Below are 12,388 nucleotides of genomic sequence, written 5' to 3' on the forward strand. Positions count from 1 at the left end.
TGACAACAATTTCACTAAGGACCGGAGCGGGGAAATGAAAACACACAGTTTTGAAAGTCTGAGTTCCACAGGAGGGGGGGATATACCTGAGAAGGTTGATGGGATAAGTCAAATATTCATGAGTCAGCTCCAGACGACCGAAGCATGGTGGGGGTGTGGGGGGGGATGTCTAACCACTGGGTCAACAGCAGAGCTAAAGAGAAACTCTGGAAAAATTCAATCAGAAAGTGGTGGAAAAGAGGAAAAAAAGAAAACATGACTAATAAAAAACTAATAGTGAGATGACAGACGTGAACCTAACCCCCTTGAAAATTACACTAAATGTAAATGGTTGAAAGATTCCCAATAAAAGATGGTCAGACCGGATAAAAAAGCAGATCTCAATCATGTGCTATCTATAAGAATTGAGCTTTAAGACACAGGTAGGTTAACAGGAAAACGGTGAAAACAGCCAACACCAGGTAAATAGTAAACATAAGAGAGCTGGCACGGCTATATTAATACCTGCATAGATCAGAAATGGATAAATTCCTTGAAAGACACAAATTACCATGGCTCGAACAAGATGTGAGAGAAATCTGAACAGTTCTACATCTAAACTAACAGAATGTATAATTGAAAACCTTCCCATAAGGAACAAAAACAACAACAAAACTGCAGGCCCAAGTGGCTTCACTGGTGAATGAATTCTATCAAATGCTTAAGAAAGAAATAACATCAAACTTACACAAACTTTCAGAAAATTAAGGAGAAGAGACATAAGGTTAGCATATCCTCCTACAAAACCAGACACAGATACTACAGGCAAACTACGGATAATTAACCTTCATGAACTAGATGCAAAATTCCTTAAGAAAACATTAGCGAATTGAATTCAGCAATATATAAAACAATAAAACATAATGACCAAGTGGGACTTATCCCAGGAGTTCAAGGGTGGTACAACATTTAAAAATTAACTGATGATGGGTTTCCCTGGTGGCGCAGCGGTTGAGAGTCTGCCTGCCGATGCAGGGGACGCGGGTTCGTGCCCCGGTCCGGGAAGGTCCCACATGCCGCGGAGCGGCTGGGCCCGTGAGCCATGGCCGCTGAGCCTGCGCGTCCAGAGCCTGTGCTCCGCCACGGGAGAGGCCACGACAGTGAGAGGCCCGCGTACCGCAAAAAAAAAAAAAAAAAAAAAATTAACTGATGCAATACACCACATCAGTAAAATTAAGGAGAAAACCCACATCATAATTTCAGTAGATGAGCAAAAAAGCAGTCCCACGTGTACGTGGATGTTCACAGCAGCCCGATGATAGCGGCCACACACGACTGCCACTGGTGGCATGTCCACGGCATGGGAGAACACCACAAGGACCAAGGACCCACACTCAGAGCACACGGATGAATCGATCTCAAGATACAGTAAATGAAAAACGTCAAACATAGAAGACTCCGTTCTGTGTGATCCCACTTAAGGAAAAATGATAGTGATGGAGAGCAACGGGGGCTGCGGTGGTGGGATGGGGTGGGGAGGACGCGGGGAAACATCTGAGGGAAGTAAATTGTTGTGTATCTTGACCGTGGTACTTGACTGATTACAATGGCCAAACTCATCACCTGTACACTTGAAACTGGCACATTTTATTGTGTGTAAACACTTTAATAAATAAAAAAGACGGGGAGAAAAAGGTGGGACTGCCCACCCAGCACAGGCAAGTCTCAAACTCATTCTGCTGACGAGACAGCCGGACCAGAGTGCAGACAGCCTGACTCTGTTTACGTGACGGACAAAAGTACCCAGAGGACAGAAAGCGGATCCGAGGCTGCCCGCGGCTGGGGGTGGGGGAGGGGATGCCAGCAAAGGGGCGCAAGGGCCTCCAGGGTGACGGACACGCCCTCCATCTGACGGTGCTACCGGCGCCTCGCCCCCATCTCAAATGGGTGACTTCACACCCGTGTCACCGAGGTATGTAAGTTACACCTCAATAAAACTGGTTTAAGAAGAACTCTCAGGGTGTTTGGGGGTGTGAGGGTTAAACGTGACACTGCATGGAAGCTGAGGCCAGGGAGCCAGGGGGCCGCGCCTGGAGGCCCTCAGGGATGAGCCCCGGATGGTGCCTGGGGTGCCCGGCCAGCCCTCAGGGCAGCCTCCGGGGTATACAGTGGGACAGACACATTGGTGTTGGCACCTCCTTCGCCTGGCCTGAGCTGCCAGGATGCTGCCTTAAAAGAGCGGGAACCCCCCGAGCCTGGGCAGGCCGCCCCCAGCTGGGCACCACTGTAGGCAGGCCAGGGGTTGCGCTGGGCTCTAACGGTGCGGACGCTCCTGGCCCAGGGCAGGAGGCAGTGTGGGTGGCGGGGAGTGGGGCTTGCAGAACCCATCCTGACTGCTCCCTCTCTGTGGGACCCCCAAGCGACAGCTCGTGAGCTCTGAGCTGTGGGTGGGAGCAGCCGCCAACCCGGCTCCCCAGAGGCTCTGCTGGAGGGACGCCCTGCCGTGCGGAGGGGGGACGCTGCAGGCTGGGCCCGCCCCCCGTAAGATGGGACAGCAGCCGCGCTGACCTCACAGGCCGTGCTGGGAAGGCCTGGCCCGGGGCGGGGCTCTATCCTCCGGCGTGCAGCGGCCACCTGCAGCCTCTGCTCAGAGCGGCGGAACCCGGGAACAGACGTGGTGCCGCGTGCCAGGACCCCCTCCCGCGCACCACCAGGGTCCGTCCCACGTCCAGGCGTGGGGCAGCGGGCAGACCCGGAGGGGAAGGGAGAGCAGGGCCACACAGGGCCACCAGCTCACTGCCCACCAGCAGGGCACCCCGCGGCGGTCCCCTCCTGGGAAAGGGTGAAGGTGGAGGCTCGGGGCTGGTGCGTAAACACCTAGGCGGGCCTGTGGCTCAGAAGCCCATAGGGAGCACATCCGCCTGCGGGATTCAACATCTGCCCAGTGAGGGGGGTGGGCCTGGAGGCCAGAAGGGGGTCGGAACCGCAGAGACCAGGGGATGGGGCCCGGGTTGGCGTGGGAACCTCCCCTCCATGCCCTCTGTCGTCTCATCCCCGCACCCCTCAGCCTCACTCCCGGGGCAGCCTGCCCTGACGGTGGCCCCCCGCCACGATGAAACACCACGTCAGGGTCCAGTCTGGTGTCTCTCTGTGTCCACAGCAGGCAAGGGCAGGGACTACGCCCATCCTGGCCACCACTGCTCACAGCCTGTGGGTACAGGTGTGCCCAAAGAGAGTGAACAAGTAGAGACCATGCGAGCGGGCCCCTCACGGCGGGGGGGTGCCCTCTGTGCCCTGCCCACCCCCGGAACCAAAACCAAGCCCCCCAGACCTGCGCTGCCTTGACGGGGCCGCCCCTGGCTCCTGCCCCACTCTCGGCTAGAGGCTGATGTGCAGAGAGATGCCCGCCGGCTCTGGGCCCCGCGGAGCTGAAGCGCGAGCTGCCCTGAGCCCCGGGGTGGGGGGCTGAGCCCACTGCGACGTGGGGTGGGTCTGATCGGCCCCATCATGGTTAGGGCCTTCCCAGTGGCACCTCTCCTAACCTAACCAATTAGGAACCACCCAATATCCTCCAACAGGGAAGTGGATAAATCAACCACGGCATCTCCACGAACGGACGATGACACAGGACTTGGACAGAATGGAGGAACACACAGCACGGACACGGGAAACCACGCGGGGGCTGCTGGGGGGAGGGGTCCAGAGCCCATCCGCTCATCTGTAACATTCAATTCCTCGATTTCCCACAGGAAGCCCATCACGTGGGAGCTGCTAACAGCCCTTCCCGGGGATGGGGGTGGGGACGGGGTCTCCAGTGCAGGGCGCTGCGCCCTTCGCTTTCCTGCACACGGCGTGCTGGAGAGAAGACCCCTGAGGGCCACTCAGGCCACCCCCTCCCTTGGCAGGTGGGGAAAGCGAAAGGAGAAGGGACTCCTGAGAACCCTTATGCGCCAGTTCACCTTAGAACCTTCCGGATTCCACCAGCTCGAGAGCCCTGCCCAACCCCTGCCCAGGCCCCGGCACGGGGCACCTGGCTATTCGGCTGCCCACGCGGGGTGTGAGGATGCCCCCTGGCCAGGCCAGGCCAGCACAGAGGGAGCCCGGGTTACGGGAAGCCAGCGCCCAAGGGGCAGCCAGCCTTTGGGGACGGGCCCCTCTCTGCCTGCCCGGCCCCCACGGACCCTCCCCCCAACCCTCTTCCCAGCGTGCCAGGTGCCCAGTGATGCCAGCGACGTCACTGCCGATAACCTAGATTTTAACCAAGAAATCACACACCCCCTCCCTGCCCCACTTACGGGCTCAGGGAGGAGAAAACCCAGACCGGAGCCTCCCAAGTCCTGTTGGAGACAGGCTCCCAGGCCATCGCCCCCAGTCTCGCAGCTTCCCTCCACCCCGTCCCACCTCCAACGCTCCCAGGGATGTGGGATGAGGGGCTCACAGGCCTTGGCTGACCCGTGCCCGGCCCCAGTAGGACCCAGCAGCTGGTCTCAGTGCGGGAGGGGCTGGTGAGGAAGCCCAGACAAGGCAGTGGGGCAGCTCGGTCTCCCAAGCCACACCCCACGCTGTCCACGGCCACCTCCCTTGGCTCCTTGGAAAATCCAAGGGTGCAGGTGAGGAGGGGGTCCAGGCTCATGCAGCCAGAGGGGCAGGTGTCCTCAGACGGGCTACCGCCCTGCACCCACACCTAGCAATTCCAACACCTGTGGTGTCTCTCACCGTCTCGTACACACCAAGGCCCGAGGCCACACTGGCGGGAAGGGGGCCGTACAGGGAGGACCCTGGGGTGACACGTGAACTAGGCTCCTCTCCTGGTTCGGCACTGCACCACCAGGGACCACCGTTGGGCAGCCCCGCCCCTGGGCCCTCAGCCGATTCTGTCCTGACCCCTCCATTGAGCCCTGCCCAGCGGTTGGCATTGGGGGGGGGGTGTGGGCGGTCCTGCAGGGTTTGCCCTGAGCCCGTGTAGCCTGTTTTCCTGGGGTAGGGGCTTGGGAGCCACCCCAGCTCCCTCTGGCCCAGTCTGGGTGCCAACGGATCTTTCTACCCCCTGGGGGCTGTCAGGGAGATGGCAGGGTCAGGCAGAGGAAGCTGCACACGGGTGGTTCCCGGGGTCCCGGTCTGGCCTAACCCACACCAGAGCTTGCGCGTTTCTTGGTGTCAGGAACACCAAGCCCTCCCCGCTACCACTAAGAGGAAGACACCCAGTCCAGACGGAGGTGGTCTGTGTGCCAGTACCCTGCGCAACTCGTTCAGATACAGTCATGAGCCCTGGGAAAACCAAGGCCCAGGGCCCCTGGGGGGGCTGCCCGGGGCAGTGCCTCCCCCGCAGCTCTGAGAGGGACCCTGAGAAGGGCCCACGTTGGCCAGACCAGAGACCGAAACCCAGCCGCCCAGTGCCACATGGGGATCGGCTGTCCCAACGGCCCGAGCTGGCCAGTGCACCAGGCTCCCTCCGCTCCTGCCCCCCAGGACTGACAGACCAGTGCCCGCCTGGAGGCGGAGGAGTGGAAGGGGGAGGGAGAGGAGGGGCAGCGTCGGCCCCATCGGGGCGCAAGGACGTGGTGGGTCTCAGGGGCGGAAAGAGTCCCCAAACTGCACTTTGGGGCCCCAGCTCTGGGATGCCACTTCCCCCTGGCAGCGTGCATCCGGGCCAGTCACCGGACACGGGCCCCGCATGCAAATCAGGACAGGCAGCCGGCCCAGGCACACAGCCAGTTTTCGGGGAACACAGAAGGCAAGAGGACACCTGACCTGGGGCCTCAACTACGGGACCCTTCACGCAGCAAATGCTGAACCATCTCTGGCGACTGTGATGCAGTTTACAGGCAACACCAGGCATCGCAAATCACTGCGTGTTGGGCTTACAGATCCCAAATGCGGGAGTTCCCCCCAGAATAAGTTGGGGGGCAGCACGTTCAGTTCAAGAGGCACTCTCTGGCCGGCCACTTGGTGCTAGCCCCAGGGAGACGGCCGCGACTGGGAGGGGCCCAAGGGACTCTCTGGCCTCCCTGAGTCAGAGGGAAGGCAAGAGCACATGGGTGGGGAAAGGGCTGAGGTCAAAGGCAGCGAAGATGGGCCTGCTGGGGCAGGCACCTCAGCCACAGGGACGCTGAGGCCTCAAGCAGGTGAGTGACGAGTCTGGGTCACACACTGCCCTGTGAGCCCTCGGGCAGGTCCCTGGTCCACTGAGGCCCTCAGTCTCTTCATCAGTCGGGTGAAAGCCAGGGCTCTGTCCCACACGCTACGCTGCGGCTGAACTTTCCCGGGGCCTCTCATCTCACCCAGGATGAGTTTAGAGTCCCTAGCTAAGGCCCTGCAAGACGGACCTGGGTCCTGCTCCTGCCTCGGGTGTCAGCTCCTGCCAGCTCGTCCAGTCTGGGCTGTACAGGGAACTGTCCCTGTACACCTGCAGCACAGTGCCCCCGGACGTGTCCGTCTCCCTGCCAGGCTGTGAGGGGCCCGGGGTAAGGCCAGGTTGGCCTCGGTGCCCACACAGGAGGTGCTGGGAGGTCCACCGTGCCGGCAGGCAGGCGGCCGAGGTGGCGGGTGGGGATTACCTGCGTAGCTGCCCGCGGCCTTGACGTACATGTGGCCGTACTGCTCCTCCACCATGGTGTCGTAGGCCTCGTCATCCTCGTCATCCTCTTCGTTGTGGTAGGAAGTGGGGCTGTCGGTGGTGGGCAGGCTGCTGGCCCCCGGGCTGGTCCGCTCCCCCTGGGAGTACTGCGCCTGCTGGATGCTGGGGATGAGGGTGGCCAGGCTGGGCACCCCGTAGTAGGAGACCCGGGGCAGCTTGAGGGGGGCCGTGCCTGCCGCCACCGCGGGGCCCGTCGCCGCTGCCGCGCCGTCCCGGGCCCCCGTCTCCAGCGGGCGCTTGGGGGCCAGGCCTGGGCCCGCGGCCAGCGGCAGCTCCACGGCTTCATGCTTGACGCGGGTCAGCAGCGGGATGGGCACGGAGGGGGACACGACGTAGGGGGGCGCGGCGGTGACCGGCTGCAGCTGGTTGCAGGGGCTCTGGGGCTCGGAGCTGGCGTCCTCGATCATAGCGGTCTGCGAGTCGCAGTGGGGCGAGCTCACCTTGAACATGAGGTCCGTGCCGCGCTCCACGATGTGCTGGATCTGCAGGAAGCCGGCCGTGTACATGACCACGAGCTGCTCGCTGGCCGCCATGGTCAGCCTGCCCGTGTAGCAGAAGGACAGGATCTGCTGGAAGCAGGCGGGCGGCACGGTGCCCGGCAGCTCGAAGGCGCTCTTGCTGTTGCCGCTGAACAGGTCGCGGAAGTAGAGGCTGCTGGCGGCCAGGACGGCCCGATGGGCCTTGAAGGCCTGGCCCTTGACCACGATGGACACATCGCAGTAGAGGCCCAGCAGACGCTGCTCGTTGAGGCAGCCGAGCACCGTGTTCCCGAAGTTGGGGATCTCGATGTGCAGCATCTGCGACATGGCGGGCGGGGCGGCGGGCGGGCCTCAGACTCTCAGTGCGGGAGCGGCCGAGCGGGGCGCATCTGCGGGAGAGAGGGCGCGGGGCGCCGCCGTCAGGGTCGGGCTCCGGACGTCCAGCGGCCCACTGGCAGGGCCGGGCCCCGCACCACCCTGCTCTGCCACAGTGCCCAGGCCCCCCTGCGGGGCACCCCCAGACCCTCCAGCCGCCACGAGCCAGACCAGGTCTCGCCGCAGACCCGGCCGATGGTGGGACCCTGGCAGGGCCGTCAGTGCCGCCCAGGACACTAGAAGCCCCAGCTGGGTTTCCAGCCGGGGTGGGGGTGTGGGGGCCCCCTGTCCTGGCAGAAGACGAGAACAGGCCTGCGGGCGGCGGACAGACGGGAGGACGGGAGGACGGGACGGGGCGGTCCACCCACAGCACTGGAGGGGCGAGGGCGGCAGGCCCGCGTCTGCATAACTCTTCTCCCAGGAAAAAGTTAGCAGCAAAGGAGCCCCTTGCCGCCTGTCCCCTGGGAGGGACCCGAACCCGGAGCGAGAGGCAGGGCACCGCGGTGTGTGTGGCGGGGGTCTCGTGGCGGGCGGTTTCTCGGAGGCTTTGCTTTCGGTTTGCTTTTCCCGTTTTCCCTAGAGCAGCCGTGCAGAGGGCCCGCCAGGGGGGGCATTCTGCCCCGCCGGCTGAGAAGCCGCCCCTTCGGCCCTCGGGAGAGGCGGGCAGGAGTGGTTGCCCAGGGAAGTGAGCTGAAGCTGGGAGAACTCAGCCTCTCCGCCGCCTCTGCTCGCCCTCCAGGCAAAGGAGACCTCGGGCCAGAGGTGCTCCGAGCCGCGCCCGGCTCCCCCAGCCCGAGCTGCCTCGGGGACCCGGCTGCCAGCCCAGGAGTTGGGACCCTGTCGCAGCCCCACCTGCGCGCCCTCCCGGCCCCCCAGCTCCCGATGCCGGCCGATCCCTGCTGGCTCGCTCCCAGCCCAGGTGACTAAAGGGGTCGTGGGGAGACAGGGGAGGGCCGAGCAAGGGATTGGCCGTGGTCGGGATGCTGCCGGCCCGCGGGGTCTGGGGATGGGGCTCCCGCGCTGTGGAGCTGGTGTCCGACTCAGAGAAGCGGGGCCGGGACGGACGGGCCGGAGAAGGCGCCGGCCCAACTCCGCGCAGCCGGCGCCCGTACAAAGGGCCGCTCGGTCCCGCGGGAGGAAAGTGCGGGCGGCCGCAGAGGCGCCGGGCGGCCGGCGAGAGGAGGGCGGAGCGCCGGCCCGGCCGCCGACAGGAGTTGAGCAGGTGGGCGGCCGCTCGGGGTGGGGGGAGGGCCCGCAGCGCCCCCGCTGCGGAGAAGTTGCCGGCCTGGCCGGTGGCACCGGCGGCAGGGGAGACCTACCTTTGGCCGCTGCCGCCGTGGCCCCGGCACTGCCCGCTCAGCCTGGCAGGGGCAGGCTCGCCCGCACACCGGCCGCCCGCAGCCGCCAGCTGCTCCGGGAATGCAGCAAACGGAGCGGGAGCCCTTGGGGTGGGGAGGGCGAGAGGAGCTGCGGGGGGAGGAGGGGGGAGGGGGGAAGAGGAGGAGGGTGGGGGGAGGAGGGGGACAGAGAGTCTCGGCTGGGCCGGGCCGCAGCTCAGCTGCACCCAGCCCGGCTCTCCGGGGCAGCGCACAGCATCTAAATGAAGAGGCCGGATGCAGACGGACATTCAGGCAGCTCTCGGGAATGAATAGCCGCCTTTGATTTGGGAGCCGAAGTAATGCCAGCTCCCAGCCCCGGCTTTAAAAACAGTGGAGTGTTGGTGCCAGAGGAATGCACGGCTCCGGGTGTTGGTACAAGACAGACTTTTGATGACTCACTGCAAATGCAAACAAAGATGGCAGCAATACTGTACTGTGCGCGGAGAGACGCTCGTGGTGCCGCGGCAACCGAGACGGCCTGGAAACGTATAGTGCGGTTCTGCATATGAATTACCCAGTAAACTACCACCCTGCCATCCAGTACAGCCCGAGTGTCAAAGCATTTAAACTATGCCAAACAGTCTGCAGGGCTGGCAGAGCGGCCTAACTCCTGCAGTGCAGGCGGGGGGGGGTGCCGGGTGGGGGCCGGCGAGGGGGGCAGGGAGGCCAGGGGGTCGGGGCAGACAGGGCAGGAGCTGGGTGAGCAGGGGAGGAAAAGAAGGGAGATGAGAAAATGAGGCAGAGAGAGGTGAGAGCAAGGGGCCAGGGAGGAAGAGACCCAGCTCCCCTTCCCCCGGCGCCCTGCAGGCCCCAGTGCCCGCCTTCCCCCCTTCTTGGGGTCCCAGAGCGGCAGGCCCAGCTAGTCCGGCCCCAAAACCCCAGGTAATCACCCTGTACCCCCACTCCCCAGCCGGGGCAGCTCTCTTAAAGAAGTACAACTTTGTGATTACAACCAGGGGCCAGGCCTGTGGCGGCCAGCGACCAGGAGCCCCCGAAGGACCCGCCCTGGTCCCTGATGGACCTGCCCCGGGGAGGTGGCAGCCAAGGCACCGCCCCCAGGTTACCCGTGTGGCGGGGCCATTGGTGCGGGGTCCACAGTGTCTGCCGTCTACTGAACCTCTCCTGGGCAGGGGCGGCCGTGCTGTGCACACTGCCTGTTTGGCTGCAGAGGATGTGGGACCTCGTTCTAGGCTCAAGCCCCCACCTGCTGGACAGCGTGGGCCCTGGGGCAAACCACTGGCCTGCCCAGCCTCAGTTTCCCTGCTTGCCACCAACTGTGGCAGCCTGCAAGAAGGGGCAGGGTTGAGAGTGGAGATGGCCAAGGAAGGTCTGTCTCCTGCAGCGCCCAGCGTCGTCACCATCAGGTGATGCTGGGGCAAAGGGGGGGTGGGGGGGTGGGCTACAGGCAGCACCCCTCCCACCGTCCCTTCCGAGGCATCCGGAGAGAAAGAAAGAGCCATCTGGCGCCTCCCCGTTCACACACCGTGGGCTCAGCTTCCGAGACCAGATAAAATGCTGCGAATGGAGAGACGGAAGAAGTCCAGGTGTAGGGAAGCTGCCCAGCGAGCAGCGGCCAGCAGAGGCGGCTTGGTGCCTCCCGCACAGGGCTGCTGACAACCGGGGGGGTGGGTGACGGCAACACAGGCCCGCACGCGGCGCGCTAACAGAAATGGTCCCCGCTCGGCGCTCTGGGGACCCGGGGGCTGTGTGGGGAGAGAGAGCGGGGCTTGGCCGGCCTTCCTCCGGCTCGAGGCCCAGGTGGGGCGGCCATCATCTCAGCACCACCAGGATTCACATCCTGGCTTGGCCTCGGCCACCAGGTGACGGACCGAGGGCCCTTACGCACCGCACTCTCGGGTCCACGTGGACGCCCGGGTCTGCACACCTCCCCTCACCCCCACTGGGTAGCCTTGCCAGGCCCCCCAGACTGGGCTGTGTCATCCTGGTGGTCCCCCTTTCCTGGGGCCCAGGAGAAGCCCACTAGCTCCAAGATGAGGGACTGGGGCCTCGGGGGGTGGGGTGTGCGTGTGCGGGCACAGCCCCATGTGCCTGCCCAGCCACAAAGGGGGGCAGACTGGGCACACACGGAGCCAGTGTGGAGAAACAGAGGGACACTCAGAGGCCCAAGGACAGTGGGGCCCGTGATGGGTAGGGAAGGGCAGGGGCCAACCCTGGCCTGGGTGCAGGACACCCAGCCTTCCACCGCCCTCCACGAGCTCTCCCCTCCGCTGTGCTGCACCCAGGCCCTCCCTGGGTGGAGGAGAGCGACCACCTTCAGGCCCCTGTTTCATTGCCAGCTCCGCAGGGGAAGTCCCCCAGGCGCCACGCGGGAGCTTGCTGAGGCTGGGAGAGTCTGTCCGATGCCTGACGGGCGTTTCACCCAATGCTGGGCACAGCCAGGGAGGGCCGCAAGAGAGGGGCTGTGCGGCCCAGGGACACACAGCACAGTGGGGAGGGCCGCCACGGGGCCCCCGCACCCACCACCGGGAGCCTCCCAGAGAGTGAGGTGGGGCCTCCTGAGCCAGCTGGGGGCTCTCGTGCCGTGAGAGGGGAGGGGGTGAGCAAGCCTGGCTGGGGTGGGCGGAAGCTGCAAGGGTGCAGTGCGCACCGGCCCCCAGAGGGTCCCAACTGCCCAGGGCTGGGCAGGGAGCAGCCAGCTTCTGAACTGAGAGCGGGGGCCAGCGAGGTCTGCGGAGCCGACCCTTCCGAGAGCGGCTCCTGGGTTCCGCTGGGTACCACCCCACATGCCGGGCCCGGCGTCAGCCACCTCAAGTGCAGGTCCTATGGCCTCCAGCAGAGGACTCCACGTCTGGGATGCCCGCCTGGGAGGGGGGTCACATTCGCCCTCCGATGGTGACCACGGGGTCGAGGCAGACGATGTTATTAGGAAAGCGCTCGGCTAGAGACGCACACGGCTAGAGACCGGCACCCGCCTAGGCCCCGTCCGTGCTTCGTGGGCCTGCCCCCGGGGCTGCGGCCAGACCGTTCACCCGGAGAGGGGACCATCCCCCCCTGGAAGGTGACAGAGCCGTCTGGCCCCGGGGATGGGGACAACCAGCCCTGTTGTTGCCGTGTCCTCAAGCCACCTGTGCGGGTGAGGCCGCCGCCCCACGGCCCAGCCCAGGACAGCCCAGCACGAGCTGGTTTCAGGTTGCTTTCTTAGAAGCCTCGGCCGGAGCGAGAACAAAGCTGAACTTTAGGAGAAAAGAATAAAATAAAGGCTTGACTTACACACCCAGGACTGTGAAAGCAGGACGTGCCGAGGGCCGATCCGTGCGCGGTGGCCGGAGAGGAGAGGGGCCGGGGCCTGAGCTGGCCTCCCTGCCCAGCCCTACACGACCTCCTTCCCCCTCTGTGCCTCTGTTTCCCCACCCCCTGCTACCCAAGCAGCACCACCTCTTCTGTTTCCCTCCACAGCAAGACTCCTGTGCCGTCCACTGACGGAAGATCCTACCTTTGTTCATCCCGGCCGTCCTCAAAGCCACTGCACCACGGAACCCTCCCCCTCATAATGCCCTTCAGAATGGAACCCACTTTGG

The 12,388-nt window shown here is 64.1% G+C and overlaps 1 protein-coding gene across 3 annotated transcripts in view; it reads right to left on the reverse strand.

Annotated features, from left to right (window-relative positions):
• The window catches only part of NACC2 (NACC family member 2), a 69,405-nt gene that overhangs the window by 22,347 nt on the left and 34,670 nt on the right, over window positions 1–12,388 (reverse strand). The window contains exons 1-3 of one of the 3 annotated variants that reach the window (XM_079927261.1): window positions 8,790–8,941; window positions 7,057–7,484; window positions 6,537–6,711 (exon numbers count right to left, since the gene is read on the reverse strand). In XM_079927261.1, coding sequence (XP_079783387.1) covers window positions 6,537–6,711; window positions 7,057–7,422 — 541 coding nt within the window. In that variant the 5' untranslated portion in view covers window positions 7,423–7,484; window positions 8,790–8,941. Of the gene's footprint in view, window positions 1–6,536; window positions 7,485–8,789; window positions 8,942–12,388 lie in introns of those variants that run through there. The other 2 variants (XM_079927259.1, XM_079927260.1) reach the window with 2 other exon arrangements.

The sequence above is a fragment of the Stenella coeruleoalba genome (genome assembly GCF_951394435.1).
Source record: "Stenella coeruleoalba genome assembly, chromosome: 7".
Classification (NCBI taxonomy): Eukaryota; Metazoa; Chordata; class Mammalia; order Artiodactyla; family Delphinidae; genus Stenella; species Stenella coeruleoalba.